The 22,254-nt window shown below is 36.1% G+C and overlaps 1 protein-coding gene across 12 annotated transcripts in view; it reads left to right on the forward strand.

Annotated features, from left to right (window-relative positions):
- Positions 1-22,254, forward strand: part of HFM1 (helicase for meiosis 1) — a 136,414-nt gene that overhangs the window by 18,660 nt on the left and 95,500 nt on the right. For all 12 annotated transcript variants that reach the window (XR_008513491.2, XR_008513492.2, XM_002810615.6 and 9 more), the window contains 8 exons: positions 211-258; positions 4,478-4,548; positions 5,223-5,355; positions 6,244-6,395; positions 6,975-7,052; positions 7,272-7,430; positions 9,751-9,951; positions 10,032-10,120. Coding sequence is in view for 10 of the 12 variants with exons in the window: in XM_002810615.6 (XP_002810661.5) it covers positions 211-258; positions 4,478-4,548; positions 5,223-5,355; positions 6,244-6,395; positions 6,975-7,052; positions 7,272-7,430; positions 9,751-9,951; positions 10,032-10,120 (931 nt within the window). In the remaining 2 variants the exon portion in view is untranslated. The remainder of the gene's footprint in view (positions 1-210; positions 259-4,477; positions 4,549-5,222; positions 5,356-6,243; positions 6,396-6,974; positions 7,053-7,271; positions 7,431-9,750; positions 9,952-10,031; positions 10,121-22,254) is intronic.

Raw genomic sequence — 22,254 nt, forward strand, 5'->3', positions numbered from 1 at the left:
TATTGCATTATTTTCTAAGCTGTGCTGTGTGTTAAAATATTTTATCCTGTGTGCTAAAAATATTTTTAACTTTGCTCTCAATAAAAAGTTGTGTTAGTTTTATTGAAACAGTTTTTATGGAAAGGTTGAAAATATTCATTTCAGGTCCTAGCTTCTGACCATTAAATTTTGTTTAATATTTATATAAATATGTAGGATTTTTTTTTTCAGAGGTAACAGAAGATGGTTTAGGTTCCTTGAAGGCTGTCACAGAAATTCGTATCCTTTAAGTTATTTACAATAGCTGCTTTGTATTTATTAAATCATAATTTTAAAACATTTGTTTAATTGTGTTTGTTTATTTTGGTTGATGGAGAAAAAGAGGGAAAAGTTAATCTTTTTGGTGATGTAAGAGGTACATGTGGCTGGGTACAGTGGTTCACACCTGTAATTCCAGCACTTTGGGAGGCTGCGGCAGGCAGATCACAAGGTCAGGAGTTCGAGACCAGCCTGACCAACATGGTGAAACCTCGTCTCTACTAAAAATATAAAAAATTAGCTGGGCCTGGTGGTGTGCGCCTGTAATCCCAGCTACTCAGGGGGCTGAGGGAGGAGAATCACTTGAACCTGGGAGGCGGAGGTTGCAGTGAGCTGAGATTGTGCCATTGCATTCCAGCATGGCAAAAGAGTGAGACTCCATCTCAAAAAAAAAAAAAAGATGTATGTGTGTGATAGTCCTACTCAGGGTGTGATCACAGACTGGTGCCGATTTGTGAACTGTTAGTTATCCGTTTATGGCAAATTAAGTACAGAAGTCAGATTTACTTACAAATAGGTACAGCATATTTACTTACATATTTACTTAGAAATAGGTACAGATAATTTCTCATCCTTTGAGAAAGAGCAGCCAAATTAGGTTGAACTGGGTAGGGGAAATGGATGAGAATGGGATATTGTGTGGATTGGGGACATTTCTACAGATCTAGTATTTTTGAAAATCCAATTTGGAGTTTATACCTAGAATCCAATTTTCATGTCTGGACATTTCCAGTGTAAATATTTTGAGTATGTTTGTGTGTTCTGGAGGTAACATTGTTTTTGCTTCTTTAATACCCTGTGTATGCCTATAATAGTGCACTTATTTTGTTTTAATTCACCAGCAGCTTATGTGACTATTTCCCCATGATCTATGAACTCTTTGAAGGCAAGGATCATGACTTATTTACCTGCCTATTTCCAAATACATTGAAAGGCAGATAAAGTAAGGCAGGTAAAGTAAGGAAATTGTTCTGGCCAAAGTAGAGACATAAGCAAGGGTGAAGGTAAAAAAGTATGAAATACATTTGGAAAGAATAAGCTTTCCAGTTTGGCTAAAGTGAAAGATATGATTAAAGAAGTAATAAGAAATATTAGATAGTTATCTTAGAATCATATCATATAATGTCATGAATACCAAGGTCAAAGGGTTTTTTATTTTATTTTTATTTTTTCCCCCAGCTTTGTTGAGGTGTAATTGACAAATAAAAATGGTATATTTTTTAAGGAGTACAACATGATATTTTTTAATATGTAAACATTGCAAAAATAATTACCACAATCAGGCTAATTAATGTATCTATCACCTCTCATAGTTACTTCTTTTTTGTAGTGAAAATACAATCTCTGCAATGAGAAGAAACCATGCAATATTTTTGAGCAGGTCAAATATCATCATTAAAACTATGCTTTAGGAATATATAATTAGTGACTCAATGCTTGGCAATGCTCTAGCATCCACAAAAGTTATGGTCTAGTTGACAAAATGAAAAATGAATTCCAGATATTGCATAGCTGTGCTAGAGAAATCTAGGCAACAATAACTCTAATCTTGGGCACTCGAAGGATCATCTGACATAATTCTGAAGTATGGTTAGAAAATACTTGCCTGACTTCTCATGAAAAGTTGCCTCCAATGCAGATAGCTGATTTGAGTAAAAATGAGGGAGAGGGATCAATAGGAGAGTTATACATGTTGATATATAACTATAAATATAACCAGTGTTTAGCATTTTATTCAGCATAGTGTCTCAATGCTGCCACATTTTCTTTTATTTGGTGATCAAAATAGGATGGAAACATAGGAAATATATTAGCAGTAAGCTGTTAAAGATGTTTAATTATCTGTACGATGGCTGATTCTTCTTATCCCTTACTGGAAAGCCTTTCCATAATATGACACTGGCTTTTAAAGAGCTTTGAGGATTTTTATGCTGTATTAGCACGGCTGAAGTGATTCTGTTGTTTGGGGGTCTTTATTAGTTAGGACTACTGCCTACACTTGTGTCCAGTGATTTATTGTCCAAAAAGTTCATTTTCTGTAAAACTCATTGTCCTATACCTTATTGTTTCCAAGTATGTATTTAAAGTAGAAGACTGAATGCTATTTGTGATAATTTGAGAGTTTGTAGATTACTTGGACACACCTTATTTTCTTATTCTCTTTAAATATTTTACTACATTTGAATCCTCAGGGCAATAGAAGTTTTCTCAGATTGGTCCTACCACAGTAGTCATGTCATTTTCAGTTCTGCAGACATTTTCCCCATAATTTCAGTGACACTGCTGAGAGTTTATTGAATGTAAGGAAAAAAATGGATTTCAAGTGTTGATATTGATGATAAATGATGTTAGCAGTTGAGTTTTCTTATGAGCTGAAATACTGATTCTATGTCTACTCTGAATCAAAGATTCATTTTTGTGAATATAAATTGATATGGAACTATCTAATGAGAGAAAAACCAACATGATGGCCCACTCGTGGGCTTGTTACAAATAAATATTTGATAGAAAGAGACATGTTTTGAAGGAAAAATGAGATTCCTTCTAAAGCTGATGGATTTTCAAGCTCAAAATTACGTTTTTGTTTTAGCACAGATATGACACTTTGCACACCAGAAAGTAAAATGAGGATTTATAAATTAACTGCTTGATGTAATAATTGCAAACCTATATTAACTAAGTTATGTGTCAGGCACTGTTCTAAGTATTTGGGATATGTCACTTAAGAAAACAGACAATGAATCCTTGCTTTTGAGGAGATGACATTCTCGGGATGAGGGTGGGGAAGAAGCTGGATCTCAACAACTGTAATAACATATAAATAAGTCATAGAAGTTTTTTAGAAAGTGGTGACTATTATGGGAAAAGAAAAAAGTAGAGCAGGGTAAGCGGGTTAAATTGGGACTGCTGGGATTTGTGGCTCAGGGTGTAGAATTAAACAGTACTTAGGGTAGACCTTGAGAAGGTCAGATTTAAGCACTTAATGGAGGGAAAAGAGCCAAGGAAATATGGAAGGAATAACAGTCTAGGCAGAGGGAAGGCCTCATGGCAGGATCATAGGTGATATTTTTGAAGAACAGCAGAGTTCAGTATAGCTAGAGGAGATGAGTCAGGGGAAAGAGTAGTAGGACATGAAGTCAGAGAGATAAAGGCAGGGGCTGATGCGGGGAGGGAGTGGCAGTGGGGAAACGATCATGTAGAGCCTTATAGCCATATGCTTTGAGAGAAAGGGAGGAATTTGATCAGAGAAGTAATATGATCTAAGTTTAAACAGGATCACTACAGCAATCCATCAGTTCTTGTATATCTTTATAAAAATCCAGTTGTTTAAATAACTGTGTACTTGTGTTCTCAGATATGTTCTTAACCATCTTATAACTTCTAATAGATTATAAAAGTCTTAACTATAGGAACTCATTTTCTTCTTTATTTACAGCTTCCCACAGCTTTCTAAATCTAGTAATGTATTCTGTATGTAGTGTTCAATGACTGTAGTTCATATATTGTAAGAAGAATACCATATAAATACAGATATCTCCCAATCTGTCAATAGACCCTCACCTTGGAGAGGGGACAGTTTATTCTTCATATCTATTAATATTTTTGAACTTTCTTACGGGGAAGGATGATTTAAGTTCTTCCTGTCAAGCCAGTATGTTGATAATTATAATTAAACCCACCACTTAACACAATCAAATTATCAAAAACAAAGAGATTTGGTATTAGGTAACCAGAAACACATCAGCTAATGAAGTACAATCAATGCTTAATGAAATAGTTGAGTGAAATTCTGTACATTAAAGAAGAGATAAAAATCAAGTGGCCTTGTCAAGGTAAATAAGAAAAAGCACTACTCTAGAAAAGATAAACTAGAAGTGTAGTTCTGATTTACTTGCCATTATGTACTTGCATCTCTTCCATCATATTTAGCACTTAAGTATAACCCTTATATAATCTCTTGTTTCCCTATAGGAATTTTGCAAGTTCTTTTCAGAATATGGAATGTGACTGGAGACTAGAATAATTTATGATAATTCTTTTCTTAAGATGCCAAATAGCAAATGTTAAAACCTCATCATTAAATATTGTCAGAATCAATATTAATGTAACTTAATTTTAAAATTAAAAGTAACTAATTTTTTCAATTCTGAAATATTTGACTCCTTAATGTTATTGTAAGCGGCAAAATTTAGAAGTATTTTCAAAGAATTTCCATATTTCAACTATATACAGTCCAAGGCCTTTGATGATGTAAGTATTTTATTTTACTTATTTATTTTTCTACCTTTCACTAGGTTGTGATCACTAGATTGGGACAGCTGGGATTTACTAGATCTTTATGTCTGCACTGCCACACTCCGTGTCTAGCACATTTAGGAGCTCAGAAAATATTTGGTAAATGAATATGTGTGATTTTCATAGGTGGATTTGTTTGTATTTGAGTGCAGTGGTGAAATCTCAGCTCACTGCAACTTCTACTTCCCAGGTTCAAGCAATTTTCCTGCCTCAGCTACCCAAGTAACTGGGATTACAGGCTTGAGACACCACTCCTGGCTAAGTTTTCTATTTGTAGTGGAGACAGGGTTTTGCTCTGTTGGCCAGGCTGGTCTCGAACTCCTGACCTCAAGTGATCTGCCTTCCTTGTCTTCCCAAAGTGCTGGAATTACAGGTGTAAGCCATCGCGCTCAGCCAGGAATGATTTTCTCCTAGGTCTACATTGACAAATAAAACAGCATGAAAAAATACTAATAGTGTTATTTTTCGAGAGTGGAGGCTCTGGAGCAAAGTTACAATTTTTATAACTTTAGAGGAAAAATGTTTGAAGTATTATTCCTTAGATTCTTATTAAGACTTTTTTTTAACAAATTGAGAATGTGTGTGAAAAATTCTATATGTTACATGATTGATTACTTTTTATTTTTTAGCTTCTTTACACAGATAGGAATTTTGTGATTTGTGCTCCAACTGGTTCTGGAAAAACTGTAGTGTTTGAACTAGCTATAACAAGATTGTTAATGGAAGTACCATTGCCATGGTTGAATATTAAAATTGTTTACAGTGAGTATTTATTATAAGAGTGATGATTAATTGTAATAATGAAAAACCACTGAAGCAAAATGAAGAAATAAATTCAGTTTCTGGCCTCAGGAATTACTTGGTTTTCTATATATTTCTAGTAAAGTCTGGTCTTATTTGTCATTAAATTTAAAACACATTTTCCAGAATTATAAATAAAAAGTAATATTTGAATTGAGAATTTGAGTTTTACATGCTTATTTTTTAAAGGACAGGCAAAATGAACAAATAAAATCAAACATTTTGTAATTCTAGAAATTTGCATAGGAACTTTTACTCTGCTTTCTTAGGTGTGTATTTTTTAAAATTTTTAAATCAAAGTAATATATGCATATGGATTAAAAATCAAATATCACTGAAGGCCTTATAGTGAAAAGCAACAATTTTCTGCCCTACCTTTCTCCATTTTTAGTTACACTTGCCTGATAAATCATTTCTATTTCTATTTTTAGTTCTTTTTGGCTATTACCTTGATACCTCTAAATCAAGCTTGTCTAACTTGTGGCCTGCAGGCCGCATGTGGCCCAGGATGGCTTTGAATGCGGCCCAACACAAATTTGTAAACTTATGACAAATTTGTAATGTTTGTAAAACATTATGAGAATTTTTTTTCTTTAGCTTATCAGTCATCGTTAGTGTTAGCATATTTTATGTGTGGCTCGATACAGTTCTTCTTCCCGTGTGGCCCAGAGAAGCCAAAAGGCTGGACACCCCTGCTCTAAATAATATGCCTATATTGTTCATTTTTAATTTATCAATATTAGGAGTATGTAGATGTGTATTTTTTATGCTAACTTTATTAACCAAAGTTTGTGAAAATAATTTTAAAATTGAATTGATGTTCAAAGTAAATATTTTATATTGTTACAGTGGCACCAATAAAAGCCTTGTGCAGTCAGCGTTTTGATGACTGGAAAGAGAAATTTGGACCAATAGGATTGAATTGTAAAGAACTTACTGGAGATACAGTAATGGATGATCTATTTGAGATTCAGCATGCCCATATTATTATGACAACTCCAGTAGGTATTATTTATACTTTATGATTTCCTTAGTTTGTTAGAAAATACCTATTTTTCTTTACCGAGATAAAAAGTTTAAAAACTATAAACTAGAAACATATATTTACAATGTAAACAAACAAACATTAAAAAAATACTACAATTCAAGGTACAGAAAGAATACAAATCAGTAAGTAAAAGACAAATGACCAAATTGGGAAAATTGACGAAGAATAGGCAGTTTGTTATTGTGGATACTTTGTAATCATATTTATTGCTTTTTTTCTTTTACCTAAGTAGTATGTTTTATAGAGGGAGGTCCTTGGTAGAATTTAAAAATAGGTAACAAAACTTGGACTTTGAATATTTTGTGGTTCAGTGTAAAAACAATTGAGGGCCCAGTTTTAAAAATACCTTTAAGACTGTAAAAATTCTTTAAGTATTTTTTAATTTTAAAATATTTTTCAGAATACTCTTAAGGGATCAATCAAAATTGCCTATGATTTGTAATACGTCACGTTAAAGATGTTTTTGATATCTTAATATTTATTATAATTCCTTATCACATTAAACTACTTGTATGCTTTTTTTTCTCTCTAGGAAAAATGGGATAGCATGACTAGGAAATGGAGAGACAACTCTTTGGTTCAACTGGTTCGACTGTTTCTCATTGATGAGGTAATGAATGCATTTGCTTTCAGAGATAAACATAAAAGGATAATTAGAATAAGACAGAAAGAAAAAAGACATTGCAACCAAACTATATGTTTGTTTTATCCCTTCAAGTGGAAAATGCTCATTTTCTCAAGCAAGAATGTTAATATTATTGAATATTTTAATTGATTAAATGTATTTTTAATTCTATAGCTAATGATTTTTTCTTGATTTCCTGCTTAGGTACATATTGTAAAAGATGAAAATCGTGGTCCAACTCTTGAAGTTGTAGTTAGCAGAATGAAAACTGTACAGTCTGTTTCTCAGACTTTAAAAAATACCAGCACTGCTATTCCAATGCGATTTGTAGCTGTATCTGCAACAATTCCAAATGCTGAGGATGTGAGTTACAATTTTAACTAAGCTCTTAGGTTTTTTATGACTTGTGAAATATTTAGTCATCTTGATCTTAGAGAAAAGTGAATTTTTTTGTCCTTTCCTTTAATAGGAAAGTATGTTGTAGAAAGTTGTGGCTAGATCTCATAAATATGACAGTATTAAGGCCATAAAATTTGGTTAATCAGGTTTAATAAAATATTTTTTGTGGACATGTGGACATCTCTTGTTTGCTAGTATCTAACAGTCTTAGTTTCCTGGGTTTCAGGTGCCTTATAATAACTTCACTAACAATATGTGATGGTTGTTGTAACTAGCTGACTCTAATTGTATAGTGAAGTACGGTGGAGAATAAAAATAATCGCTTAGATGATTACCACTTGCTCCTCAATTCTGTATGCTTGGCATTGTGGTAAGCACTAAATATAGACGCAAAAGTGAAGATATATGGACTCCGTCCTTGAGGAGGATCTCATGGTTAATGGGGTACATGGACATGTAAAGAAATAATCATGTGCACTATTATACTTTCCATAATGAATATATGACTTAATTTTTTCTTCAATTTTTAAGTAAACGTCTTGAAAAATAATAGTCTCACTCTACTTTCTCACTCCTACTTACTTCTCAGCCTACTATAATACTGGTTTTCCCCTACTACTTCTTAGAAATTGTTTTCGCAAATAGCCACTATATTGTCTATTCCAATGGAATATTTTGTCTTTATCATTAATTTGGCACAATTAATCATTTTCTTGTTCTTAAAATGACAACTTGTTTTGTTCATATTTGTCAAGAATAATACAGAAAAATTTAAAGTTTATTAAAACAACAAAACTAAATCCTAGTGTTTATCTTTACACATGTAGGAAGCATAATGTACGTAGTTTTTTTTTGTAAGCATGTAGGAATCATAATGTACAGACTCTTTTTTTTGACCTGCATTTCACCTTTAAACATTTTTATATCATTAAATATTCTTCAATACTATTTTTGTGGTTTTATCGTAATTTATTTATCAAACACTATAACAATGGAAGATTAAGTTATTTCCAATTTTTGCTATTGTAAACAGAGTGAAATTAATGTATCTGAAACATCCGTGATTATTTCCTTACGATGAACTTTTAGAATGAAATAACTGAATCAAAGGATATATAAAACTCTAAAGAAGCACTTCTTTCAATAAATGTTATATTCATTTACACTTCTACCAGAGGCTGTTTTCCTGTATCCTAACACTGGGTAGTATAATAATGGAATGATTATTGCTATTATTTTTTTTAAATATTTATAGGATTTGTTGTTTAGTGTAGTATCTCATTTAAAAAATTTTTACTTCTTTGATTTCTACTAAAGTAAATATTTTTAATATATTTATCAACTACTTTAAGTTCTTTTTTTAAAACTTGCCAGATTATGTCATTTGCCTTTTTTTCACATTGGAATATAAATTTTTCTTACTTATTTGTAAGCAATTATTATGTACTAGTACTCTCTAATTCTTGAAACTTTTCCCCTTTGTGATAAACACTACTTCTGTGAATGCTGTTTCTCTGTCTCTTTTGTCAGATCTTCTTCCTCCGTTTTTCCCTAAATTAAGGTTTTTATTCTCGGCCTTCTGCTCCCCTCTATCTGTAAATTCTTGTGTGATCTTATCCCTACTCGTGATAACCTTGAGATTATTTTAATGTTTTCTACCTGTCAAAACAACAGTCAATTTCATAGCAAGGCATGGAGCCTGATTATTAACTGGGCTGTGTAAAGATAAGGATTGCTTACCACAGTTCCAGAAACTAACTAGTGACTCTAGCTTGAGTCTGAAGTTTGCTTTTGGCACTGGCATCTCTCAAGTGTTTGTTGTTTGCTTAAAAACTTGGCAACCCTTGCCAACCTAAACCAACTATTAATTTGCTGCTATTTATCTAATATTTAGGACAACACAAAAGAGATGTCAGCCATTTTGAGGCATAGTTTTCAAAAATAGCAAAGGAGTTAAAATAATAGTGAGAAATTTGGCCTCTATGACAAAATTGATTTTAATTTTTCTTTGGATTCTTATGAAGGAAAATAAAACAAAATAATAATAATTAATTGGAAGTTTACCATGGTGAAAAGTGGGTATAATCTTGAAATACTACTATGGCTGGTGTTGACCACTATATCAACAGAATAATATTAATGGAATATGTAATATTGAAAAAGACAGCATACTTGATTAAATACTTTTATAGCTTGACCTTAAAGTGCTTTGTAATTCGGTTGTTTTTAGCAATAAAACTTTACTAGAAGAAAATTTTAATGCACATGTTTTTGTGTTTCAAAGATTGCAGAATGGCTTTCAGATGGAGAAAGACCAGCTGTGTGTCTGAAAATGGATGAGAGCCATAGACCAGTGAAACTTCAGAAAGTGGTCCTTGGATTTCCCTGCAGTAGTAACCAAACTGAATTTAAGTTTGATTTAACCCTCAACTACAAAATTGCCAGTGTTATACAAATGTACTCTGATCAGAAACCCACACTTGTGGTACGGATTGTTGATAGCTTATTTTTTAGTATATTCAGTTTTTAACATGATTAATACAAACGTTATGAATTTATTTTCAGTTTTGTGCAACAAGGAAGGGTGTGCAACAGGCTGCTTCTGTTCTTGTGAAAGATGCTAAATTTATTATGACTGTGGAACAGAAACAGAGGTATAGTTTTTCATTTTTTCATGGAAGTAGAAGGACTTTTAGGGCTCATCTAGATGACATGAGAAAATTAGGCTTGTCCCATAACCTTGGGGTAAACCTCAGTGTCCTCATCTATAAAATAAGGATAATGGTAATTTTGAGGATTAAGTGAGATAATGAATCTTTGTACAGGTGTGATCCAGATTTCTTGAATGATAAAGATTATCCATACTGATAATCTGATGGCCAGATTTCTTGAATGATAAAGATTATCCATACTACTATCTGTTTTTTTAACCTAATTTCAATCCAGCATCTTTTATAGTCTTTCACTAAAGCTGATCTTGCGAATTAATCTTTAAGGACTCTCTATCATATTTGGCCACTTCCACCTTACTTAAACACTCTGGAGTCTGTGCTTCCATGATCATCTCTACTGATTTTCTTCCTCCTTTGCAGGCTGCTCGTTCTCAGTCCCCTTTTCACCTCTTCTACCCAACTCTTAAATGTTGACATTCGAGTGCATATACCTGAGGTTCATTCTTTCTAATGCCACACTCTTAGGTGTTTGTAACTACTCACATGAAGTTCAAATAATATTTATGCATGTCTATGAATTCCCACATTTATGCCTTCGGCCCAGACTTCCCTACTGAGCTCCAGGCCTATAGTCCATCTGTGTAACTGAATCCAGTTGTGTGTCTACCAACAGTTATCTCAAACTCACTATGTACCAAATAGAACCTTGGTTCTTGCTCTCAGACCAGCTCCTTCTCCAGTGTTCCCCATCTTAATTATACATTATCTCCCTAGTTACTCATAGCAGAAAACTATGATTGATATCGTCTTCACCTTATACCCCACAGACAATCAATTACAAAGTCCTGTTTATTCTTACTTCTAAATATATCTCAAATATGTCATTTTGTCTCCATCAACACTGCCACTTCCCTAATTCAAGTCACTATTAATCTCTTGCCTAGGCTGTATCCTTTTCTTTAATCACTACACACACACTCTCTTATCCAGCTTTATTCTCTACATAGCATAGATTGTGTAAGATTGCAAATCTAAATGTCAGTTTCCTGCCTAAAACCCTTTAATAGATTCTTACTGTTCTGGGGATTAAATGTTAAATCCTTAATGTAGCCTGCAATAGCCCATATAATGTGATGCCTAGCCAATTCTCCAGACTTATCATGACCATTCTCCCCCTTTAATCATCATGGTCAAGATGTATTCGCCTCTGTGTTCTGTGAATACACCAAACTGTTACTCTGTACAGCATTGTCTTGCATGGTGCTTGCTTTTACTGGAATGGTTTTCACCTAACCCCTATTTATCCTTCATGTCTAAACTTTAATATCAGTTTTCCATAGTCATCAGTTTCCCTGTATTTACTTTTATAAGCAACCTGTACTTTATTTCATAGCACTTACTATAATTATAATATCCTTTTGTTTAATAGTTATTTTAATATCTTTTCTATTCATTAGATTATCAACTTCTTGAGGAAAGGGGGATTCATGTTCATCCTGCTTACCACTCAATCTTAGCAGGTGTGTTAGGTCATTCTTGCATTGATATAAAGAAATTTCTGAGCCTGGGTAATTTATAAAGAAGAGAGGTTTAATTGGCTCACAGTTTTGCACGCTGTGCAAGAAACATGGCAGCACGTCTGCTCAGCTTCTGGTGAGGCCTTGGGCTGCTTACAGTCATGGCAGAAGGCAAAGGATGAGTTGGTGTATCACATGGTAAGAGCAGGAGCAGGGGTGGGGGGGGTACCATACACTTTTAAGCAACTAGATCTCACAAGAACTCACTCACTGTTGTGAGGACAGCACCAAGCCATGAGGATCTGCCCCCATGATCCATTCACCTCCTACCAGGCCTCACCTCCAATACTGGAGATTACAATTTAGCATGAGATTTAAATGGACAGCATCCAGATTATAGCAGAAGGTCTCGGCAGAGTGCTAGCACATGATTACTACGTAATGAACATTAACTTATTATTATTGTTAATAACTTCTGGAAATCAGTAAATATGTTTAGTGGTAGACCTCAGACTAAAATTGGGACATGTGGATATGAGCAGATACTTATTTTTTCTGCCTAATTTTGTATGGTGGGGGAATATACTTCTTTCTGCTTTGGGTCAGATCAGTTTTCCAATTACCAGTCTGTTCCTTTGCCACCATCTCTGGTTGCTTGTCAACCAAAGATATGTACCAAGCCTAGAGGAGCCAATTTAGTCTTCTTTACATTCTTTGTTTTTTTTTTAATCCACTAAAAAGGTAGACTATAAAGATAGTCTATTAAATAATTACAAACATAGCCACTTATTCACCCTCTAGATAGTATTTTGACACTTTTCCTTCCATTTAAAGGATTTAACTTGATCTTCTTAGTTACTACCATATGAAAAAAAATCTCTAGGGTGTGAAGCATGTAGAGTAGTTCTTTTATAATACACATCAACAAAGCAAGATTAAGCAATAAGAAACAGTAGAGAGCAAGACAGAATGAAAAAAACCAACAAAGAGCTCACAGCCAAAAAGTAGATGAAGTCTGAGAGGTAGAAAGAAAGGGAGAAAGTGAAATTATTGCTAATAAGAATACCATCTAATAATGATTACTAATTTTCATACCAACTGCATGTAGTTTTATAGCATTCTTATGAATTTTCTTGTTTTTTTATTATACTTTAAGTTTTAGGGTACATGTGCACAACGTGCAGGTTTGTTACATATGTATACATATGCCATGTTGGTGTGCTACACCCGTTAACTCGTCATTTAACATTAGGGATATCGCCTAATGCTATCCCTCCCCCTTCACCCCACCCCACAACAGGCCCCGGTGTGTGTGATCTTCCCCTTACTGTGTCCATGTGTTCTCATTGTTCAATTCCCACCTATGAAGGAGAACATGTGGTGTTTGGTTTTTTGTCCTTGCAATAGTTTGCTGAGAATGATAGTTTCCAGGTTCATCCATGTCCCTACAAAGGACATGAACTCATCATTTTTTATGGCTGCATAGTATTCCATGGTGTACATGTGCCACATTTTCTTAATCCAGTCTATCATTGTTGGACATTTGGGTTGGTTCCAAGTCTTTGCTATTGTGAATAGTGCCTCAATAAACATACGTGTGCATGTGCCTTTATAGCAGCATGATTTATAGTCCTTTGGGTATATACCCAGTAATGGGATGGCTGGGTCAAATGATATTTCTAGTTCTAGATCCCTGAGGAATCGCCACACTGACTTCCACAATGGTTGAACTAGTTTACAGTCCCACCAACAGTGTAAAAGTGTTCCTATTTCTCCACATCCTCTCCAGCACCTGTTGTTTCCTGACTTTTTAATGATCGCCATTCTAACTGGTGTGAGATGGTATCTCATTGTGGTTTTGATTTGCATTTCTCTGATGGCCAGTGATGATGAGCATTTTTTCATGTGTCTTTTGGCTGCATAAATGTCTTCTTTTGAGAAGTGTCTGTTCACATTCTTCACCCACTTTTTGATGGGGTTGTTTGTTTTTTTCTTGTAAATTTGTTTGAGTTCATTGTAGATTCTGGATATTAGCCCTTTGTCAGATGAGTAGATTGCAAAAATTTTCTCCCATTCTGTAGGTTGCCTGTTCACTCTGATGGTAGTTTCTTTTGCTGTACAGAAGCTCTTTAATTAGATCCCATTTGTCAATTTTGGCTTTTGTTGCCATTGCTTTTAGTGTTTTAGACATGAAGTCCTTGCCCATGCATATGTCCTGAATGGTAATGCCTAGGTTTTCTTCTAGGGTTTTTATGGTTTTAGGTCTAACATTTAAGTCTTTAATCCATCTTGAATTGATTTTTGTATAAGGTGTAAGGAAGGGATCCAGTTTGAGCTTTCTACGTATGGCTAGCCAGTTCCCAGCACCATTGATTAAATAGGGAATCCTTTCCCCATTTCTTGTTTTTGTCAGGTTTGTCAAAGATCAGATAGTTGTAGGTATGCGGCATTATTTCTGAGGCCTCTGTTCTGTTCCATTGGTACCAGTACTAGGCTGTTTTGGTTACTGTAGCCTTGTAGTATAGTTTGAAGTCAGGTAGTGTGATGCCTCCAGCTTTGTTCTTTTGGCTTAGGATTGCCTTGGCAATGTGGGCTCTTTTTTGGTTCCATGTGAACTTTAAAGTAGTTTTTTCCAATTCTGTGAAGAAAGTCATTGGTAGCTTGATGGGGATGGCATTGAATCTATAAATTACCTTGGGCAGTATGGCCATTTTCACGATGTTGATTCTTCCTACCCATGAGCATGGAATGTTCTTCCATTTGTTTGTGTCCTCTTTTATCTCGTTGAGCAGTGGTTTGTAGTTCTCCTTGAAGAGGTCCTTCACATCCCTTGTAAGTTGGATTCCTAGGTATTTTATTCTCTTTGAAGCAATTGTGAATGGGAGTTCTCTCATGATTTGGCTCTCTGTTTGTCTGTTATTGGTGTATAGGAATGCTTGTGATTTTTGCACATTGATTTTGTATCCTGAGACTTTGCTGAAGTTACCTATCTGCTTAAGGAGATTTTGGGCTGAGACAGTGGGGTTTTCTAGATATACAATCATGTCATCTGCAAACAGGGACAGTTTGACTTCCTCTTTTCCTAATTGAATACCCTTTATTTCTTTCTCCTGCCTGATTGCCCTGGCCAGAAATTCCAACACTATGTTGAATAGGAGTGGTGAGAGAGGGCATCCCTATCTTGTGCCAGTTTTCAAAGGGAATGCTTCCAGTTTTTGCCCATTCAGTATGATATTGGCTGTGGGTTTGTCATAGATAGCTCTTATTATTTTGAGATACATCTCATCAATACCTAATTTATTGAGAGTTTTTAGCATGAAGCGTTGTTGAATTTTGTCAAAGGCCTTTTCTGCATCTATTGAGATCATCGTGTGGTTTTTGTCTTTGGTTCTGTTTATATGCTGGATTACGTTTATTGATTTGCATATGTTGAACCAGCCTTGCATCCCAGGGATGAAGCCCACTTGATCATGGTGGATAAGCTTTTTGATGTGCTGCTGGATTTGGTTTGCCAGTATTTTATTGAGGATTTTTGCATCGATATTAATCAGGGATATTGGTCTAAAATTCTCTTTTTTTGTTGTGTCTCTGCCAGGCTTTGGTATCAGGATGATGCCGGCCTCATAAAATGAGTTACGGAGGATTACCTCTTTTTCTATTGATTGGAATAGTTTCAGAAGGAATGGTAACAGCTCCTCCTTGTACCTCTGGTAGAATTCGGCTGTGAATCCATCTGGTCCTGGACTTTTTTTGGTTGGTAAGCTATTAATTATTGCCTCAATTTCTGAGCCTGTTATTGGTCTATTCAGAGATTCAACTTCTCCTGGTTAGTCTTGGGAGGGTGTATGTGTTGAGGAATTTATCCATTTCTTCTAGATTTTCTAGTTTATTTGCGTAGAGGTGTTTATAATATTCTCTGATGGTAGTTTGTATTTCTGTGGGATCGGTGGCGATATCCCCTTTATCATTTTTTATTGCGTCTATTTGATTCTTCTCTCTTTTCTTCTTTCTTAGTCTTGCTAGTGGTCTATCAATTTTGTTATCTTTTCAAAAAACCAACTCCTGGATTCATTGATTTTTTTGAAGGGTGTTTTGTGTCTCTATCTCCTTCAGTTCTGCTCTGATCTTAGTTATTTCTTGCCTTCTGCTAGCTTTTGAATGTGTTTGCTCTTGCTTCCCTAGTTCTTTTAATTGTGATGTTAGGGTGTCAATTTTAGATCTTTCCTGCTTTCTCTTGTGGGCATTTAGTGCTATAAATTTCCCTGTACGCACTGCTTTGAATGTGTCCCAGAGATTCTTGTATGTTGTGTCTTTGTTCTCATTGGTTTCAAAGAACATCTTTATTTCTGCCTTCATTTCATTATGTACCCAGTAGTCATTCAGGTTGTTCAGTTTTATTTCTGCCTTCATTTCATTATGTACCCAGTAGTCATTCAGGTTGTTCAGTTTCCATGTAGTTGAACGGTTTTGAGTGAGTTTCTTAATTCTGAGTTCTAGTTTGATTGTACTGTGGTCTGAGAGACAGTTTGTTATAATTTCTGTTCTTTTACATTTGCTGAGGAGTGCTTTACTTCCAACTATGTGGTCAAGTTTGGAATAGGTGTGGTGTGGTGCTGAAAAGAATGTATATTCTGTTGATTTGGGGTGGAGAGTTCTGTAGATGTCTATTAGGTCCAGTTGGTGCAGTGCTGAGTTCAGTTCCTGGATATCCTTGTTAACTTTCTGTCTCGTTGATCTGTCTAATGTTGACAGTGGGGTGTGAAAGTCTCCCATTATTATTGTGTGGGAGTCTAAGTCTCTTTGTAGGTCTCTAAGGACTTGCTTTATGAATCTGGGTGCTCCTGTATTGGGTGCATATATATTTAGGATAGTTAGCTCTTGTTGTTGAATTGATCCCTTTACCATTATGTAATCGCCTTCTTTGCCTCTTTTGATCTTTGTTGGTTTAAAGTCTGTTTTATCAGAGACTAGGATTGCAACCCCTGCCTTTTTTGTTTTCCATTTGCTTGGTAGATCTTCCTCCATCCCTTTATTTTGAGCCTATATGTGTCTCTGCACGTGAGATGGGTTTGCCAGTTTGCCAGTCTGTGTCTTTTAATTGGAGCATTTAGCCCATTTACATTTAAGGTTAATATTGTTATGTGTGAATTTGATCCTTTCATTATGATGTTAGCTGGTTATTTTGCTTGTTAGTGGATGCAGTTTCTTCCTAGCCTCGATGGTCTTTACAATTTGGCATGTTTTTACAGTGGCTGGTACCGGTTGTTCCTTTCCATGTTTAGTGCTTCCTTCAGGAGCTCTTTTAGGGCAGGCCTGGTGGTGACAAAAATCTCTCAGCTTTTGCTTGTCTGTAAAGGATTTTATTTCTGCTTCACTTATGAAGCTTAGTTTGGCTGGATATGAAATTCTGGGTTGAAAATTCTTTTCTTTAAGAATGTTGAATATTGGCCCCCACTCTCTTCTGGCTTGTAGAGTTTCTGCCGAGAGATCGGCTGTTAGTCTGCTGGGTTTCCCTTTGTGGATAACCCAGCCTTCCTCTCTGGCTGCCCTTAACATTTTTTCCTTCGTTTCTACTTTGGTGAATCTGACAATTATGTGTCTTGGAGTTGCTCTTCTTGAGGAGTATCTTTGTGGCATTCTCTGTATTTCCTAAATTTGAATGTTGGCCTGCCTTGCTAGATTGGAGAAGTTCTCCTGGATAATATCCTGCAGAGTGTTTTCCAACTTGTTTCCATTCTCCCCGTCACTTTCAGGTACACCAATCAAACATAGATTTGGTCTTTTCACATAGTCCCATATTTCTTGGAGGCTTTGTTTGTTTCTTTTTATTCTTTTTTCTCTAAACTTCTCTTCTCACTTCATTTCATTCATTTGATCTTCCATCACTGATACCCTTTCTTCCAGTTGATCAAATCTGCTACTGAGGCTTGTGCATTCGTCACGTAGTTCTCGTGCCATGGTTTTCAGCTCCATCAGGTCCTTTAAGGACTTCTCTGCATTGATTATTCTAGTTAGCCATTCGTCTAATTTTTTTTCAAGGTTTTTAACTTCTTTGCCATGGGTTCGAACTTCCTCCTTTAGCTCGGAGTAGTTTGATCTTCTGAAGCCTTCCTCTCTCAACTCGTCAAAGTCATTCTCTGTCCAGCTGTGTTCTGTTGCTGGTGCGGAGCTGTGTTCCTTTGGAGGGGGAGAGGCGCTCTGATTTTTAGAGTTTCCGGTTTTTCTGCTCTGTTTTTTCCCCATCTTTGTGGTTTTATCTACCTTTGGTCTTTGATGATGGTGACGTAGAGGTGGGTTTTTGGTGTGGATGTCCTTTCTGTTTGTTAGTTTTCCTTCTAACAGGACGCTCAGCTGCAGGTCTGTTGGAGTTTATTGGAGGTTCACTGCAGACCCTGTTTGCCTGGGTATCAGCAGCAGTGGCTGCAGAACAGCGGATATGAACCGCAAATGCTGCTGCCTGATCATTCCTCTGGAAGTTTTGTCTCAGAGGAGTACCTGGCCATGTGATGTGTCAGTCCGCCCCTACTGGTAGGTGCCTCCCAGTTAGGCTGCTCAGGGGTCAGGGACCCACTTGTGGAGATAGTCTGTCCATTCTCAGATCTCCAGCTGCATGCTGGGAGAACCACTACTGTCTTCCAGTCTGTCAGACAGGGACATTTAAGTCTGCAGAGGTTACTGCTGCCTTTTGTTTGGCTATGCCCTGCCCCCAGAGTTGGAGTCTACAGAGGCAGGGAGGCCTCCTTGAGCTGCGGTGGGCTCCACCCAGTTCGAGCTTCCTGGCTGCTTTGTTTACCTACTCAAGTCTCGGCAATGGTGGGTGCCCCTCCCCCAGCCTCGCTGCCGCCTTGCAGTTTGATCTCAGACTGCTGTGCTAGCAATGAGCGAGGCTCCGTGGGTGTAGGACCCTCCGAGCCAGGCGCGGGATATAATCTCCTGGTGTGCCGTTTGCTCAGACCGTAGAAAAGTGCAGTATTAGGGTGGGAGTGACCCGATTTTCCAGGTGCCGTCTGTCACCCCTTTCTTTGACTAGGAAAGGGAATTCCCTGACCCCTTGCGCTTCCCGGGTGAGGCAATGCCTCGTCCTGCTTTGGCTCACACTTGGTGCACTGCACCCACTGTCCTGCACCCACTATCCGACGCTCCCCAGTGAGATGAACCCGGTACCTCAGTTGGCAGAAATCACCTATCTTCTGCATCGCTCACGCTGGGAGCTGTAGACTGGAGCTGTTCCTATTCGGCCATCTTGGCCTCACCCGCCTCTTATTAATTTTCTAAGTTTTTAAAACAAAGATGGGGTTTCAAAAACATTGACCAGTTCATTATAAAACTAGTAATAGAATAAAGATAAACTGGTTTTTTTAAAAAACGTGTAGGTATAGGGTAGAGAGGCTGTAAGTAGGTATAAACAATTTGAAGCTTTCTACTTGTTGGGTGAATAAACTAGATGATCAAGTTGGTTCATATCACTTTTTGTCAGAAACAAGATGTGGGGATCAAGTAATGAGGCTTGTTTTTTTGCTCATAAGCTTAACTCTGAAGGCAGTTTTGAGAGACTTACAGAATTCTGTGCAATGGCGGCATCATTCACATAGAAATATCTGGTGTCCTAGGGTGAATACATAATAATTAACATTTTTGAGCTGAACTTATCTATATGAGTAGGGAATTGAAATACACTACAAATTCCTTTAAAACTAATTTACAATTCATCCTCTCCCTTTTTTCTGTTGTGAACAAATTAGCTAATTTTGTTTCAGATAATCATTTTTTTGCAAACATATATCTTAATTCCTTTTCTCATTTCCCACTCTTACCTAGTTACTAATGGAAAGTTTCTCTCTCCTTTAACTCTCCTCTCTTCTTTCTTCAGTCTTTGCCCTTTATTTTTTCTTTATATTCTTTTTTATTCTTGTTTTTTTTGTTTTTTCAGGAACATACTGGAGTTAGAGACTCAGATTTGAATTACAGTGCTGCTACTTTTACTAGCTGTGCACTATTGGGCATATTACTTCTTTCAACTTCAATTTCTTAATCAATATTGTATGTGTGAGAATCAGTCATCTCACCATATTTCTATGATAATTAAATAAGGCAACATTTCTAAGATACCTAACAGTGAGTAGCAGAGTTTGTACTTAATAGTAACATGCCCTTTCCTCTTGCCTTATCTTCATTCCACTGTGAATCCTTAAAAAATGTCATGAGTGTTATCATAAAAATAATTCTTCCTAGTGTCATATCTGCAACAAGGAAGTAGAAAAATACTAGATGTTTTTATATACTTAAGAACCAAGCCTACCAACTTCCAAAATCTTTTAATGTACTCAGAATTCATTTTCAAATTATGAACACACTTTCTTAACTTCCTCTTGTCTTTTAACCTAGTTTTCTTTTTTAAAAAATAAATTTTATATGGCATATTTGAGGTTTACAACATGATGTTATGTGATTCATATAGCTAGTAAAATGGTTACTATAGTGATGCAAATTAATATATCTCTCATCTCACATAGGTTTTTTTTTGACAAGAGCAGCTAAATCTACTTACTTAACAAGAATCCCTAATCCAAAATAGTTTTATTAACTGTAGTCTTTATGTTGTACATTAGGTCTCTAGACTTGTTCACACTATGTATCTGCTTTTCTGTGTATCTTTTGACCTACATCTCCCCATTTCTTCCCCTGTTCCCACCCTTCCTGCCTCTAATAACTACTATTTTATTCTCTACCTCTGTATATTTGACTTTTTAAAAAAACGTTTCACATATGAGTGAGAACATGCAATATTTTTCTTTCTGTGACTGGCTTATTTCAGTTAGTGTCTTAGCAATGTCCTCCAGGTCCAGCCATGTTGTGGCAAATCGCAGAATCTCATTCTTTTATAAGGCTGAATAATATTCCATCGTGTGTGTGCATGTGTGTGTGTATGTGTGTGTATACTATGTTATATATATATACATGCCAGGCGCGGTGGCTCACACCTGTAATCCCAGCACTTTGGGAAGCCGAGGCAGGTGGATCATGAGGTCAGGAGATCAAGACCATCCTGGCTAACACGGTGAAACCCTGTCTCTACTAAAAATACAAAAAATTAGCCGGGCGTGGTGGCTGGTGCCTGTAGTCCCAGCTACTCTGGAGGCTGAGGCAGGAGAATGGCGTGAACCCCGGGGGGCAGAGCTTGCAGTAAACTGAGATTGCGCCACTGCACACTTCAGCCTGGGCAACAGAACAAGACTCCGTCTCAAAAAAAAAAAAAAAATATATATATATATATATATGTATATGTACACACACACATACCACATTTTTCTTATGTATTAGTTCATCAACAGACCTTTAGGCTGTTTCCATATCTTAACTATTATGAACAGTCTGCAAGGAACATGGGAGTGCAGATATCCTTATGAGGTAATGATTTCTTCTTTGGGTATATACCCAGAGAAGAGGTTGCTGGGTAATGTGGTAATTCCATTTTTAATATCTTTAGAAATCTCAATACTATTTCCATAATGGCTGTACCAATCTGCATTCCCACCAACAGTGTACTAGGATTCCCTTTTTTCCACACCATCACCTGTATTTATTGTCTATAATATGGTGGTTTTAATTTATATTTCCTGATAATTAGTGATGTTCAACACCTTTTCATATACCTGTTGGCCATTCTTATGTTTTTTTTTTTTTCCACTTTTAAGTTTAAGGGTACATGTGCAGGATGTACAGGTTTGTTATATAGGTAAACATGTGACATGGTGGATTGCTGTACAAATCATCACATAACCTAGGTATTAAGCTCAGCATCCATTAGCTATTATTCTTAATGCTCTCCCTCCCCAACCTCCCCAACAGGTCCCAATGAGTTCCCCTCCATATGTCCATGTGTTGTCATCATTCAGCTCCCACTTATAAGTGAGAACATGTGGTGTTTGGTTTTCTGTTCCTGTGTTAGTTTGCTGAGGATAATGGCTTCCATCTCCATCCATGTCTCTGCAAAGGACATGATATCATTCCTTTTTACGGCTGTGTAGTATTCCAGAGTATAAATGTGCCACATTTTCTTTATCCAATCTATCACTGATGGGCATTTAGGTTGATTCCATGTCTTTGCTATTGTGAATAATGCTGCAATGAACATATGTATTCATGTATCCTTATAAAATAATAATTTATATTCCTTTGGGTATATACCCAGTAATGGGATTGCTAGGTCAAATGGTATTTCTGGTTGTAGGTCTTTGAGGAATTGCCACAACATCTTCCACAATGGTTGAACTAATTTACACTACCAACAGTGTAAAAGCGTTCCTTTTTCTCTGCAACCTCGCCAGCATCTGTTGTTTTTTGACTTTTTAATAATTGCCATTCTGACTGGCATGAGATGGTATCTCATTGTGGTTTTGATTTACATTTCTCTAATGATCAGTGATGTTGAGCTTTTTTTCATAATGTTGGTTGGCCACATGTATGTCATCTGTTGAAAAGTGTCTGTTCATGTCCATTGCCCGCTTTTTAATGGGGTTGTTTGTTTTTTTTCTTGTAAATTTGTTCAAGTTCCTTGTAGACTCTGGATATTAGACCTTTGTCAGATAGATAGATTGC

This window comes from Pongo abelii, chromosome 1 (genome assembly GCF_028885655.2).
Source record: "Pongo abelii isolate AG06213 chromosome 1, NHGRI_mPonAbe1-v2.0_pri, whole genome shotgun sequence".
Taxonomy (NCBI): domain Eukaryota; kingdom Metazoa; phylum Chordata; class Mammalia; order Primates; family Hominidae; genus Pongo; species Pongo abelii.